Here is a 16784-nt window from a genome sequence, read left to right on the forward strand (position 1 = left end):
TAGAGGTGGAAGAACTGGTGGTAGAGGACGTGGTGGTTTTGCGAATGGAAGAGGAGGTAGAGGACAAGGAACGGGAAATCAGGTTCGAGCACATAATCTAAATATATCGGAGACAAAGCAGTCAAATAACACATATTCCTCAGACGGCTCAGATTTGATGGGAGTAACCGCAACACAGCTCAGACAGGTGCTTGAGTTTTTGAATGCAAAGAAAAATACGTCCCAACTGCAAGGTAAGCAAACTAAACCGAATTGGATTATTGACACGGGAGCTACAAATCATGTCACGTGTAGAAGAGATGACATGATTGATGTGAAAGATATTGTGAAGTGTACGTTGGACTCCCAGATGGGAAATATGCACAATCTGAGAAAATAGGGACTATTCTGCAGGGCGGTTTGAGACTTGATAATGTGCTTTATGTGCCTCAAATAACCTGTAACCTAATTTCTGTCACACAACTTATTGATGAATTAGTATGTACGGTACAATGTACTAACAGTTTATGTCTTATACAGGACCGGTTGACGAGGAAGGTGATTGGAATGGGTGAACGACAAGGTGGACTATACATTTTCTGTGGTGTGCCTCAAGTTGAAGTTATGGCAGTCAGTGGAGAATCATACGAGCTGTGGCATCGACGAATGGGACATCCATCAGAAAAAGTATTGCAAAGGTTGCCGGGTGTGAGTAGATTGAAGAAGCATAATGAAGTTTGTGATATTTGCCCAAGAGCGAAACAACATAGAAGTAGTTTTGCTAGTAGTCTAAGTAAAGCCAGTTGTATTTTTGAATTGATTCATATAGATCTATGGGGTCCTTATAGGGCTACATCGTCTTGTGGAGCACAGTATTTTTTAACAATAGTAGATGATTTTTCAAGAGGTGTGTGGATTCATTTGCTTCAAAATAAAACTGCAGTTGAACGAACGTTTCTTGATTTCATAGCTCTTGTGAAACGACAATTTGATAAAGATATCAAAATTGTTAGAAGTGATAATGGTACTGAGTTTAATTCATTGCGTGGATATTTTAAGACTAATGGGATAGTTTTTGAAACATCGTGTGTAGGCACTCCGCAACAAAATGGAAGAGTGGAGAGAAAGCATCAACATATATTGAATGTGGCAAGGGCTTTGAGATTTCAAGCCAACTTGCCAATACGGTTTTGGGGAGAATGCGCATTGACAGCTGCGTATTTGATTAATCGTACTCCTACACCTATTCTGGAAAATAAAACGCCGTATGAAATATTGTTTGGAAAGCAACCTCCGTATAATCAGTTGAAAGTGTTTGGATGCCTGTGTTATGTGCATGATCAAAATAACAAAGGGGATAAATTTGCAAGTAGAGGAAGGCGGTGTGTTTTTCTTGGATATCCATTTGGTAAAAAGGCATGGCAAGTATATGACTTGGATGAAAGAAAATTCTTAGTGTCAAGAGATGTCCAGTTTTGTGAGAATAGTTTCCCATATAAGAATGCAACGTCTGTGGTGCAGCAGCCAACAGTTGCACTCGCACCGAGAGTGATCAGCCTGGTCATTATATTGAGACCGAGGGATTGGTGTATCAGCTGAGACTGCTCAGTTGAATCCAGCGTTTGACTGGAGTGATGATGAAGAGGTAACAGCAACAGCGAGTGAGAGTGTGGCAGTACCAGTGTAACAGCAACAGCAGGAGACGCTGTAGGCATACAGCAACAGCAGGAGACGCTGTAGGCATACCTGATGCAACTGCGACAAACGGAGATGGTGTAATAGTTCAAGATATGACTGCGACGGAAGAAGAACGTGTAGCAGTCCAAGAGAGATCTGCTGAAGCAGTCAGTCCGGGCAATAGTGTTGCAGTAGAAGGTGATATGGGTAAAGGAAAGCGTATGAAAATTCCATCGAGTAGGCTTAAGGGTTTTGACGCACACCACTAGAGAAAATGGTCCATCTCATCTTCATACATCACAATCATCCTCCTCAGGTACGCCGTATCCTTTGACATATTTATTTGTTGAAAAATTTTCTACACCATATAAGAAATTTCTTGCAGCTATAACTGCGAGTTCAGCACCTCGCATTTTAAAGAAGCAATGAGACATCCAGGATGGCGGAAAGCAATGGAAGAAGAAATACGAGCACTAGAAGAACAAGATACCTGGGTTTTGCAAGAATTGCCGGAGGGCAAGAGAGCACTAGGAAGTAAATGGATATATACAGAGAAGTATGATGAAAATGGGAATTTGGTTCGCTTAAAAGCAAGATTGGTGATCTTTGGAAATCATCAGGTGGAAGGCTTAGACTACAAAGAGACCTTTGCACCGGTAGCAAAATGACAACAGTGCGCACTTTTCTAGCTGTTGCAGCTGTTAAAAATTGGGAAGTACATCAGATGGATGTACACAATGCGTTTCTACATGGAGATTTGGAGGAAGAGGTGTATATGAAAATACCACCTGGATTTGCGAAAGGCAATCCTAATATGGTATGTAGAATGAAGAAATCATTGTATGGTTTGAAACAGGCTCCACGTTGTTGGTTTGCAAAACTATCAACAGCTTTGAAGAATTATGGTTTTCGGCAATCTTATTCAGACTATTCTCTCTTCACTATGATCAAAGGAAAGATGCAACTTAATGTTTTGGTGTATGTGGATGATTTGATTGTTGCAGGAGATAATATAGTGGAGCTAAATAAATTTAAAACATACTTGGGACAGTGTTTCAAGATGAAAGATTTGGGAAAATTAAAATATTTTCTGGGCTTGGAGATAGCTCGCAGTAAACAAGGCATTTATGTTTGTCAACGGAAATATGCATTAGACATTATTATGGAGACGGGGTTATTAGGAGCAAAACCAGCAGAGTTTCCAATGGAAACTAATCATCGTTTGGCTTTAGCAGGGCGTTGTTGAGTGATGCAGAAAGGTATCGACGATTGATCGGAAGATTGATTTATCTGGCTGTGACTAGACCATCTAGCTTATTCTGTGCATATTTTGTCACAGTTTATGCAGCATCCAAGACAAGAACATTGGGAAGCTGCACTTCGGGTAGTTAGATATTTGAAAAAGAATCCTGGGCAAGGAATTTTGTTGCGCTCTGATAGTAGTTTAAGTTTAAAAGGATGGTGTGATTCAGATTGGGCAAGCTGTCCTTTGACTAGACGATCGTTGACAGGATGGTTTGTGCTTCTTGGAGATTCACCAGTGTCTTGGAAGACCAAAAAGCAGTACACAGTTTCTCGGAGTTCAGCTGAAGCAGAATACAGATCTATGGCTGCAGCTACTTGTGAATTGAAGTGGTTGAAGCAATTACTAGGTGATTTGGGAATTCGTCATACACAGGGAATGAGTCTTCTTTGTGATAGTCAGTCGGCATTGTATATTGCTCAGAATCCTGTATTTCACGAAAGAACTAAACATATAGAAGTGGATTGTCATCTCATCAGGGATGCGATAGTACAGAAAATTATTTCTCCCTCGTATACGCCCACGGGGTTACAGTTGGCGGATATCTTCACCAAATCATTAGGCCGAGTTCAGTTTCAAGGTCTTTTGTCCAAGATGGGCATTTGTGACCTGCATGCTCCGTCTTGAGGGGGGTTATTAAGGAAAGTGTTATCTTAGGAATGTCGTAATACTTTCCAAGACCGTAGTGGTCAGTCTATGGAAAGTATTGCCCATATCAGTCACGAACTTGAGACTGAGAAGGTAAGTGGTAATATATTAGGAAAGGATTGTTTATGTAAGTCATGATTGTGAGACTTATAAGGAAAGTCTCAAATCAGTGTCTTAGGAAAGTTTTGAGTCTTCAATCCGTATTGTATAAATATCTATGAAAGTATCATGAATGAAATAAGAAAAGAATTACCAAAGTTTTAACACCGACCGATCCCAGCAATGGCAGCTATCTTTTCTTCTTATCTGATTCGTTCACTGCCACGCTCAAATACGAGCTTCTTTCATCGATACTTCCATACTCTTTTGAGCGTCGAGCACGAGTTCTTCTCCTTCGATTATCATGACCAGCCAACACCTTATCTCCCATTAGTTACGACCTATGAATCTGCTCGAGCTCCATCACTATCAAGTCATCAGTACAACAACAACACCGTACTCTTCCCATTCTCCGGTATCTCTTCTAAAGCTTATGTTTAAACTCGTTCCGAACCTTCATTGTTCATGCCAGCTACATCAACCTCAATTTCTTGTTAAACCTCGAGCTGTCTCCTTTATCTCTGTCTCATTTAACAGGGAAATGAGAATTTCTTCTCGTTTCGAAAGAGAACAATATGTTGTTCAATACGTAAGAAACACCACCCAGAATTGTGGTTATAACGAAGCCACCACTCAGATACTTCCAGGACTTCAACATCTCACGTGCATGTTTCTTTACTTCTTGGTAAATAAATATCCACTGCACCATCTTCTAGTCTATCCATAAAGTGGGTTGGGTTGTATCGCAAAAATAATCAACTTGGCTGGTATAGGCTGCTGCTGCAGGTGTCGTGATATGCAGCTTTTTATCGCAAACACCATTTTGCTTCACGTTTAGCCGTTTTCTTTCCGGATGATTGAATTCGTTTGTACTTTCTACAAAAGTACTAAAATAATGTCATTAACCAAAATATAAGTCCTAGTTAATATAAATACGGATATAAAATATAGCACATACGTGCTTGTCAGTATCCTCCGATTGCTCGTTTTTTGTCCAACCTCTCGTTTTATGGGTTCCACCTTCTTTATGAATAAAATAAAAAATACGTCATCAAAGCGTATGCGGCTATACGCCTAAATAGGTATCGTATTTTTGAAGTTTCCTTACAGTTTTTCTTTTCTTGGGCAGCAATTCGTAATCCATACTAACTCACGAACCCAATTTCATTCGACCATAAATGACTTCCTCATAAGTGGTCGGAAAAAAAAAAAATCCAGTCATCTAGCTCTGCAGCTTTCGTAAGCCTCATTTTCATGATTTATAAGGGCTGATACCAGCTCTACTAAGGGATGATACCAGTCCATCGATCCAATGATCAGGATCGCCTGGATCTTTTTGTCCTATATGGACTGGTATCAGCCTTTAATAGAGCTGGTATCAGCCCTTATAAATCATGATCTTTTTGTATATAAGTGCATTGACAATAAAAAGTGAAATGTGCAAAAAATGATACGTGTTGGTTCGTTTTTTCGTCGGCCCCCACTGCTTAGCAGTAATCTAGTATTATTTGGCCGACTGTTAAGGAGGCCTTCTATGTGATGAGAATATGTAGTGTTTGTCAGTCACAAGAAATGTACAGGAAAAATAATTGGTTTTTCTGAATCCACAATTTCACAAAATTAAGATGAATCTTGAGATTATTGATCGAATTGATCACAAATTTCCTTCCAATACAGTCAGTGAAACAAAGTTCAAGTTCAAAGTTCTGGGGAAACTCCATTAAATCGATTGGAATCGATCAATCAGAAGATCTGAATCAATCTTTTTTGTTCTTCCAATTTTTATGAAATCACTTAAATTGAGATTATTAAACCATCATACTTGAGTGATTTTAAAACTCACATTTATAAGCGAATAAATCACTGGTTTTTACCATAAAAAACAATCAATCCAAATAAATTTAGAAAATAAAAGAGCTGGTCATCATCAGAGATGTTCTTCAGATAGTGGGTAAGAAGATAGAACACTGGGCCGAGTAAACCCGAAACCGACACGTAACCACAATTTGACCAATATTCTATTTTGACCCGGAACCAAAATTTGGTGTTAGCATCCATCTTCAACAACAACGATTGAATAATATTACTAGATTGAAATATTACTAAGAACTTAACAAATGGATGGATCAATTGCAATTATAGTACATACCAACAAAATAACAGGGGGTTAGTCCTCGAGTGATTTCGGGGGAGTTGAGTGTATTTTAAATCTCAGGGATTTTGAGAGAGTTTGAGAGAGTTTTGTGTTTTTGAGTTCAGGGAGTTTGGGGGAGTGTAGGGAGTTTGAGAGAGTTTATTAGAGGGAGTTTGGGGGAGTTTGGGGGAGTTTGAGAGAGTTCACTCCTAACTCATTCTCTTTTAAGAAACAATAAACCCTTATTTGCAAATAATATTGATCTTTAATCAAAAGAAAAAAATAAATGAAAATGATCATATCTCTGTATCAATAGTATGTTATTTTGTGCAACGAGATAATTTTTTTTCCCTTCAATTTAACGGTCTCCATACAATTCTAACTCCCTTTGTTCACGAACATTTTCCCACATATCATCCGCTATACTCTTTCTCCATGCATTAGCTTCTTGACGTTGTTGTTCTTGAGTTTGTTGTGTCAAAATTTCATCGTCATTTACAAGCGTTGATGGATGGCTATCTTCCTCTTCCTCGGCCGGAAACTCATCTGAACGACATTCTTTTCGTAAGAAGTTGTGTATGCCTGCACAAGCTATCATTATCTCCGCTTGCACCTGATACGGAAATGGAGGTTGAGACTTAAATATCAAGAAACGAGACTTCACAACACCGAACAATCTTTCAACTACATTCCTCAAAGAAGCATGACGTATGTTAAATAATTCTTCAGCCTTTTTCGCATGATTACCCGTACCAGAAAATTCTTTCAAATGATAACGTTGGCCACGAAATGGTGTTAAACAATATCGTCGGTTTGCAAACCCACTGATTAAAGATTTTTCGTGGGGTTGTAGTAATAGTGGTTATAAAATAGGGTTCTTTTCAGACTTGTGAAAGCAGATTTTTTTAGATTTAGTAAAAATTATATACACAAAAATATTGACAAATTGGTAGAGAGGTACTGGGACTAATGATTCGGCCAATCTTCATAACATAAGGGTTAATGATTTATTCTCAACAATAATAGCTCAAAACATATATGGACTCTTATTCTGCCAAAGTCGATTCTCAAAACATTGGTTGTAAGTCCTAAGCATGATGTATCAAAACACCTAAGCCAAGCATACATCATCAAATTAAATAACAACCAATTAATTCAAATCATATTTCAATTTTAAATTAATGCAAAAGTCTTAAAAAGAATTAATGAAATTACCATATGCGTAAAGAACGGCTTCCTCCATCATCCCAATGTTGGGGTTTAGCTCATCATAGTAAAAATGCTCTCAAAATATTTCATTGATGCTCAAAAGTGTTTTACAATGAAGAGAAATACAAGAAATTGATGTAAAACAGAACTCTGCGACCCACAGAAGGCGTCCAGAATCAACGACAGAGCTGAGGTGCTGTTGTCGTTGAAGAACTACGACCCACAAAGCGCAGTCGATGTTGCTGTTGATAAACGACTGCTGCTGCGAGTCCGTTCTTCGTGTTCTTCAGGCGTGTTAATGGCAGCAGCAGCAGCAGCAGGTAACTTCTCTGCAACTCCTCCTGCGCCTCTCTGCTCGCCTCCAAACCTCCCCAAAACTCTCGACAGCCTCTCTAGTAGACCCAAAGAGCCTTTATATACTGTTTAATGCCTTCAAATCTTCACAATAACTCCCCGAAATCTCCATTAACGTCGGGAATATTTTCTTTGTATTTCATGCAGGATATGGGATTTTCTTCCCTGTTTAACTCTTCTACGCGTCTCTGGATTGTCTTAAATTGTTCGTATAATATCATGAGAGAATATCTTCCCAAATATCTTCTCCCAATCTTCACACAGCTTCCGTAATTAAAAATATCTCGGTCCCCTGTTTACCTCCAAACTCGGATTTCTGGCCCAAGTTTTTCAATCCAATTCATTGTACCAAGCCTGTTAGGCTATATTAGGTCCATCCCAATCATTTCCAGCGATTGAATCTCGCTCAAAGCCCACACAAGATCGAACCCTAAACTGCCAGTGAAGTGTGCATGGCATAAGATTTTCCCGCCATTTTTTGAATCGTGAAGAAAGGGTGTCCTCCCCCTAACCAGAACTGGGGTGCGAATAGCAGCTTCCTTGGGGGTGACCTGGGGGTGCCCCTTAGTAATTAGGTTACCCCTTATCCAAAAGCGAGAGTCCGAATAACACTTGTCCTCCGGGGGCCAAAATCAACTTTTCGAGCCGAATTTTCCAAAAATATTTATTTCCAAAAAATACCTACAAATACATAAAATAACAAAATTAGTACAAAATCGAGTGCCAACAATATATAGTATTGAGATCAAACTAGACACAAAAATGTGTCTATCAAATACCCCCAAACTTATTATTTGCTAGTCCTCGAGCAAAATTTATTCTTGAAAAGTGACCGAGTTAATCTCGGGTGGGTTTATCAGAGGTGTACCCACAAAAACCAATACTCCAGACCCTAGCTATCTACGAAAAATCTTGGAAAGCACTAAAGAACCTCCTTGGTTGGCATACTTATTAATTACAGGAGGAAGTACCCTGACGCGAAATTCCAATTGATGTATACGAGTTTGCACTCAAGCATACTAAAATTCATATAAGTGACAGAGCTCTACTAAGATAGTTTCACGATGGACATCATACTCGGAGTCAGACTAATCACATGAAAAGATTAAGAAGATGGAAAAAGAAAAATGTAGATGGTTGAAAAGTGAACGGTGTTTCCCATATCTGTCTGAAGGCCTCTGCCAAGGTGAACCTAACCTAAATGACTGAGATACCGGTCTGACTAATATTAACACACTGGCATATACAAGGGAACCAGTGGTCAATAACTTAAATCTAGATCAACAAACTGGCAAATACAAGGGAACCAGCAGTTGACTACACATAACAATTCACTCTTTTTTTTTTTTTTTTTTTAACTTAACGGCATGAATAGATCTTTTTGATCCAAGCGCATGCTTCTTGTCAGCAGATTACACGATAGTTCCCACGGGTCCTGCATTCCACGCTTGCTTAGGCGACGGAAACAGGGAGAACACACGCATATTGCTATCCAAGTGTTAATACTTATTCCGATTGGTCTAACTGGTCCGGTCTTTTTTTTTTTTTTTTTTTTTTTTTTGAAAAGGTAACTCAGTCACTCTATTTCACCCTAGCAAAGGTAACAACTTGAATCGTGTGCCACACCAAATCACTTGAAATAAAAGAAAACTAAAAATAGAAGGTGAAAAGGACTCGACGAGATATGGCGAAACTATCATGTTATTCTAACACCTGAGCTCTGTGCTTTTATGAATAGACTCTATAGATGTTTCCATCTAGTCAGATTGGTTCCTCAGCTCCTAAAACAAAATGTTTCCATCCACTTAGATTGGTTAGTGCTATCCTTAATAGGCGTAAATTTCTAGGCTCTGGAGTTTATTTATTGCAACTAAAAAGTTTCTCCCATACCCCCAAACTTAAATCTAACATTGTCCTCAATGTTCTAAAGATGAAACTAAAAGCATGAACAAGGAGAAACTGTTACTATTTGAAGCAAAAGAGTTAAGGAAGGATATTACCGTGTTGCAAGAATATTGGGTTACCTCCCCAAGAAGTGCTAAGTTTAAAGTCTTCAGCCAGACTTAGGAAAGGATTAGTCAACTCGAACCATAAAGTAACAGTCGAAATAATTGTGGGTCTTCAAAACGAAAAAGAGCTGACCAAAGGAAACTACAATAACCCAAGAAAGTGAACAAGAATAACATGCCCTTATCTAGTTTCCTGATTAAGATATTTATATCTAATTGCGGTTCAGGTTCTATGAAAGGGTCTAAATAAAATTTTTCCTCGGATGCATTTCCTCATAGGTTGGATCCAAATTATTAGGTCCTAGAGTCTGGAAAAACTCAAATAAGAACTTAGAATCACAAAATAATAATAACCTAAATAACTGAGGATCCTTTAAGTCAATCAGGTTTGACTTATATAATTGACCACAGTGAGAGTAGTGGTCATTCTTAAGCAAATGTGTCGATTCTAATTTCCTAAAGCATTTAGGTCTAGTCTCACAACTTAATATTCGACACATTTGGAATATAAACGTTCCCACAGTTGGAAGAAAACTATTTGGTGGGAAAACAAAGTCAATCTGGGTATCATAGCCTAGGCAAATCACATCAACCAGAGGATGGGTTTCTAACGACTGAACTTCTTCCTGGACATCATTAGGTTCGGGAAAACGAGTATGAAGGTAATCTTGTAAAATGGTGAGGCACATAAGTCAAGTCCCAAGTGAGGTACCTTTCTAAGAGTTAAAGGTAAGGCACTAGGAAGGTGATAATCACCCCCAAACTTAGAGTTTTCAGTGTCTCTGAAAGACCTCTAATTTCTTGAATTTCCGTATCTTCAGAGTCCTTAAATATTCAAGAGATTCTTCTAAGTTATTATCAGGTAGGCATCTTTACTCATCTCTACGGGTATATCTTCCATCTAATACTATTGTTTCTAAGTCGCTAGACTCTAAAACAGCATTTTCGGAATAAACCGTTCCTCTAAACCACTATCGGCTTCGTAATCAAAGGAAAAACTACATCGTCTAAAACGTGGTATCCCTAATCAAATCCTCGTCCTTTTGAATAGGTGAATAATCATAAAATTTTTGGATTGAACTAGAATAATATCATTATAAAGCTCAATTGGATTAATAGATTCCTGATCACTATGCCTACATATTTCAGATTCTTCATTACTACTATCCTCATCATCATAATAGTAAAAGATGATTGAACCTTATCTAAATAAGTAGTGTCTTTTATTCTAACCTCGTCCTCTAGATTGGGCAAATAATCACTATTGATATCAAGGGTAGAATTGGAAACATATTTTGGAAATTAGATTATTTCGAGCAGCATTAGCTAACTGTTCATTTTCTGCCTCTAAACGTGCTTGAATTTCACTGAGCGTAACACTTATACTTCACAAGTCTCATTGAATATCTTAGACCGTTGTGTACTCTCTTCTCTTGAACTAACTGCACGTTCAATACTCCCTTCGAATTTGTTGGTAGGTTCTTCCTAGAGATTGAACAGGTTTAGAAATGTCATAATCGGACTAGTTTTTAAGTAATTTTCCAAAACGCATGACTAGTACTATAATATCCTGATTTTCTTGCTCGTAAGACCAATTCGTGTGTGGATAGTAATTGGGCTCACTATGGTATGAACCATAACCTTGAAAGGTTGGCGTTCCCAACTACTATTCCCACCATGGTCATAAAACTGATGATGTATATTCAAATTCAGGTCGATACTCATTGTATTGGCTTCTATCATACAGTTCGACATTCTAATTGCAAGGGAATTCTACACAATCACAAACAAGGCCGACTCGACTCCACCAAAACAAACCTAAAGATTTCTAGCAAACAAAAAAGCATGATGGCTCCACTTAGATTGTTTCTAGACCAGCTTATATCTTTCGAAAGGGAATTCGTTGCAATTTGAGCAAACCCCTCTGGAATCAATCTGAGTCAAAGTAAGTTGAATAGAGGCGAGGGAAGCTTAGTAGAGCTTTGATACCCAAGGCCTCACCGCTATCACAAGGCGGCGCAGTCACGCATTCAACTCACAGAAACCATCATGAACTTTGGAGTGTGCTTAAAGAGCAACCAATATTTTTTCGAACGAGTTTCCTATTAAGCTCGTTACCCTATCGGTCTCGTTCTATTCCAAATTTTAAGCTTAGGTTCGCGTTCGGTTTCGTTTTCCTAAGGCGGGCAAGAAGAGAACGGTGATGAAATCCGAACCCTTATCTTGTTTAGGCCAGGCCTTGCCCTTTACTAGGAAAATAAAGACAGTCCGGTTCATCCTCAAACAATTATCACCTTAAGGCAGACAGTAACCCACTTGCAGGAGATTCGCGGGTGTTTCGATTGGACTTACCTCCCGTACCAGACGGGCGATGAACCGTTGTCGTCGACTCGGGCCACGACTCCTATGCCGTGTGCGAACCCGAGGGGCCGAGACGATATAGTAATCGTCGTCCTTCCCTGCACACAGTTTATATAATTTTTTTTTATTAATAATACCCTTCCGTAGGGTTAAAAAAATAAAGTCCAATTGTTTAAAGTCCAAAGTCCAAAATAAATAAATAAAAAAAATAAAAAAATAAAAAAATTACAGTTTTCCTCACACACTCTAAAAAAATTAAAAATTAAAAAATTAAAAACTAAATCCTAAAATTGTCCTTTTTTTTTTCTTTTCGCTTTTCGCTTTAAGCTTTTTCCTCTCCAAGTCCTTGGTGCTCCACTTCGAACCTGTAAATCAAAGACAAAAAGACAAAGTAAAAAGGAACAAATAATAAAAAAAACATAAAAATTCTACCTAAGCACAAATCCGCGTCGGCGGCGCCAAATTGATTAAAGATTTTTCGTGGGGTTGTAGTAATAGTGGTTATAAAATAGGGTTCTTTTCAGACTTGCGAAAGCAGATTTTTTTAGATTTAATAAAAATTATATACACAAAAATATTGACAAATTGGTAGAGAGGTACTGGGACTAATGATTCGGCCAATCTTCATAACATAAGGGTTAATGATTTATTCTCAACAATAATAGCTCAAAACATATATGGACTCTTATTTTGCCAAAGTCGATTCTCAAAACATTGGTTGTAAGTCCTAAGCATGATGTATCAAAAAACCTAAGCCAAGCATACATCATCAAATTAAATAACAACCAATTAATTCAAATCATATTTCAATTTTAAATTAATGCAAAAGTCTTAAAAAGAATTAATGAAATTACCATATGCGTAAAGAACGGCTTCCTCCATCATCCCAATGTTGGGGTTTAGCTCATCATAGTAAAAATGCTCTCAAAATATTTCATTGATGCTCAAAAGTGTTTTACAATGAAGAGAAATACAAGAAATTGATGTAAAACAGAACTCTGCGACCCACAGAAGGCGTCCAGAATCAACGACAGAGCTGAGGTGCTGTTGTCGTTGAAGAACTACGACCCACAAAGCGCAGTCGATGTTGCTGTTGATAAACGACTGCTGCTGCGAGTCCGTTCTTCGTGTTCTTCAGGCGTGTTAATGGCAGCAGCAGCAGCAGCAGGTAACTTCTCTGCAACTCCTCCTGCGCCTCTCTGCTCGCCTCCAAACCTCCCCAAAACTCTCGACAGCCTCTCTAGTAGACCCAAAGAGCCTTTATATACTGTTTAATGCCTTCAAATCTTCACAATAACTCCCCGAAATCTCCATTAACGTCGGGAATATTTTCTTTGTATTTCATGCAGGATATGGGATTTTCTTCCCTGTTTAACTCTTCTACGCGTCTCTGGATTGTCTTAAATTGTTCGTATAATATCATGAGAGAATATCTTCCCAAATATCTTCTCCCAATCTTCACACAGCTTCCGTAATTAAAAATATCTCGGTCCCCTGTTTACTTCCAAACTCGGATTTCTGGCCCAAGTTTTTCAATCCAATTCATTGTACCAAGCCTGTTAGGCTATATTAGGTCCATCCCAATCATTTCCAGCGATTGAATCTCGCTCAAAGCCCACACAAGATCGAACCCTAAACTGCCAGTGAAGTGTGCATGGCATAAGATTTTCCCGCCATTTTTTGAATCGTGAAGAAAGGGTGTCCTCCCCCTAACCAGAACTGGGGTGCGAATAGCAGCTGCCTTGGGGGTGACCTGGGGGTGCCCCTTAGTAATTAGGTTACCCCTTATCCAAAAGCGAGAGTCCGAATAACACTTGTCCTCCGGGGGCCAAAATCAACTTTTCGAGCCGAATTTTCCAAAAATATTTATTTCCAAAAAATACCTACAAATACATAAAATAACAAAATTAGTACAAAATCGAGTGCCAACAATATATAGTATTGAGATCAAATTAGACACAAAAATGTGTCTATCACCCACCATCCCCCAAGTAATATTTACCTGAATAAAACACAAAAAGAAAACTTCGTCAAGTAGAACCCGAATATAACTTAACCAAAAAACTCAAAACTTCACATTAGATAAAAGTAAAATTACCTTGCGGTATTTTCAGTCCATTTCTTTTTGTCATTGCGTCGTTAAGTATTTTTGAATCATGAGCAGACCCTTCCCATCCACTGAGCACGTATATGAACTCTAAGTCGAAGTTGCAAACCGCTAACACATTTTGAGATGTAATTCCATGTCGATTCCGATAAACGACTGCATTTCTTTTCTCTACCATTGCTGGGATATGTGTATCGTCCATAGCTCCAATGCAATCCTTAAAGTAAGGATAAAATCGTGTACTCTCACGAATTTTAAATGGATTTGCACTTGTTGGCTTAGCCATCATCCTCGGATCTATAGAATTTAAAGCTCGCAACATCATGTTGAAGTTTTTACTAACTGTCCACCGAGAGCGACCAAATGTGTCACGTATTGTGCAATATCGTGAACTTTGGTCAACAACGAGTAAAAATGTACCAAGCATTTCTTCAATAGAAACACCTCTTGTATCACATAATGATGTAGTTTCTCTAATGATACAACATAGTTTTAGAAAAATATCAGGGTACATCCTATAACTTCTTCGAAAGTCTTCTGGGTCTTGACGCAAAACTCTCCTTATATAGTTATATCCAAACAAAGTAACTGGGCGTCTCATTGGTCTTAGTAAAACATCCACTAGTGTCTTTCTTCTTCTCAAGTGTAGCTTCTACCAACAGTTCCAATAATTTCTCAGTCTCTCGAGTTGTCCATTGTTTGTAATTCGTAGTCACTTCCATTTCCAGTTCCGTATTCTGATTCTTCCTAACATTCTTTTTCTTCTTGTTGTTTTCAGCAGGTTGGATGGATTTTTCCATTCTATGGTGTCACATGTTAGCTACATTAGTACTTAGACTAATACTAGAACTTAACAAAGCAAGGATAGTAATAACTCCTTGCAACAAAAGCACCGTATGAATTGGCTAAAACACGCCAATACGGAATGAAGTACGCCACTGTATTGAACTTTGGCATATAGAATAGAAGAGAAGTATGTGTCTAACTAAGAGGACTTAACAAGTGATAGTGATTCTCAATGACACTCATGCAAAGTAGCAAGCCAATTAATGCATGATGACATAACAAATTATGAAGATAGTTGTAAAGGAATTCTGTTTCACCGAAACACAGTTTCAGATTGTCCAATCTTTGCAGTACTAATACTTACCTGATCCTCTTGAAATTTTTTCGGTACACTTACAACTCAATATTCCACAACACACTCAAAAATAATAGCATTCCAACGGTTCATTGAAGAGATACATTACTCAGAACCCGACTACTTTCAATACGTGCATACAAAATTCAGTTCCGGATTTCTCACACTTTGGTGTACCTAAAGTGATCAGAACTTCATGAAATTTCTAAAGTAGGAAACCTTCATATATACAAACATCATACTAAAATTTCAGCTTTTTCCGATAAGCGGAGAATGAGATAAATAGGAATCAGTCCCCTATTCGGGATTTAAACTCAGCAGACTATAGTCATATATTGTGCAAGCTTTGCAGTAGAAAACGTGACCTGATCCGCGTGAAAATTTTACTGTACTTCTATAACAAGGTAAACTACGACATACTCAAATTTCATCATATTCTAACGGTTGAATTTAAAGATATCATTATAACAAAAGCACCGTATGAATTGGCTAAAACACGCCAATACGGAATGAAGTACGCCACTGTATTGAACTTTGGCATATAAAATAGAAGAAAAGTATGTGTCTAAATAAGATGACTTAACAAGTGATAGTGATTCTCAATGACACCCATGCAAAGTAGCAAGCCAATTAATGCATGATGACATAACAAATTATGAAGATAGCTGTAAAGGAATTCTGTTTCACCGAAACACAGTTTCAGATTGTCCAATCTTTGCAGTACTAATACTTACCTGATACTCTTTAAATTTTTATGGTACACTTACAACTCAATATTACACAACACACTCAAAAAACATAGCATTCCAACGGTTCATTAAAAAGATACATTACTCAGAACCCGACTACTTTCAATACGTGCATACAGAATTCAGTTCCGGATTTCTCACACTTTGGTGTACCTAAAGTGATCATAACTTCATGAAATTTATACAGTAGGAAACCTTCATATATACAAACATCATACTAAAATTTCAGCTTTGTCCGATAAGCGGAGAATGAGATAAATAGGAATCAGTCCCCTATTCGGGATTTAAACTCAGCAGACCATAGTCATATATTTTTCAGTAGCAAACGTGACCTGATCCGCGTGAAAATTTTACTGTACTTCTATAACAAGGTAAACTACGACATACTCAAATTTCATCATATTCCAACGGTTGAATTTAAAGATATCATTATAATAAAATCATGCAATTTCTTACCAAGATCTTTTGAACCACAAATTAGGGTTTTGACAGAGAGAGAATACCCACAAAAAAAAACTATACACACAATCAAAATAAACAATCATGGAGATCAAAGATATGAAAAACAATCAAAATAGTACACAAATCAAACTATTATAAACAATCATGGAGATCAAAGAAGAAAAAAAACATACCTGGAAAAAAACGTTTCCTCTTCTTTCTCCTATGGTTTTCTACGCACCAAAATCCTTCCCAAATCTCTACTCTTTTGAGAGATTTGTTGTGAGACCAAAATACACTAAAAGCTCCTTCTAACTCCCCAAAGCAACCAACTCCCTAGTATTGTAGGGTTTTATGACCAACAGGGAGTTCAAGAGATTTTTTTAAACTCGCCAGCGACTAACAGGTGTTTTCTAGAGAGTTTAGGAGACTCCTCTAAACTCCCCCACGACTAACGGAGATTTGGAGAGACTCCCTCAAACTCCCTCAGGACTAACATGAGAAAACCTAAATACATTAAAATCTCTCGAACTCTCCCACGACTAACCCCGTGTAAAAGTACATTTAAATTGA

At 38.0% G+C, this 16784-nt stretch overlaps 1 protein-coding gene across 1 annotated transcript; it reads right to left on the bottom strand.

Annotated features, from left to right (window-relative positions):
• Positions 1-6252: 6252 nt before the first annotated feature.
• On the bottom strand, positions 6253-14166 carry LOC113310946 (the record flags this gene model as incomplete). Its single annotated transcript, XM_026559766.1, has 2 exons — positions 13872-14166; positions 6253-6398 (listed from the first exon to the last, which is right to left on the bottom strand). Coding segments are annotated over exons 1-2 (441 nt in total), but the record flags the coding sequence as incomplete, so codon positions are not given.
• Positions 14167-16784: the final 2618 nt, after the last annotated feature.

The sequence above is a fragment of the Papaver somniferum genome, chromosome 9 (genome assembly GCF_003573695.1).
Source record: "Papaver somniferum cultivar HN1 chromosome 9, ASM357369v1, whole genome shotgun sequence".
Taxonomy (NCBI): Eukaryota; Viridiplantae; Streptophyta; class Magnoliopsida; order Ranunculales; family Papaveraceae; genus Papaver; species Papaver somniferum.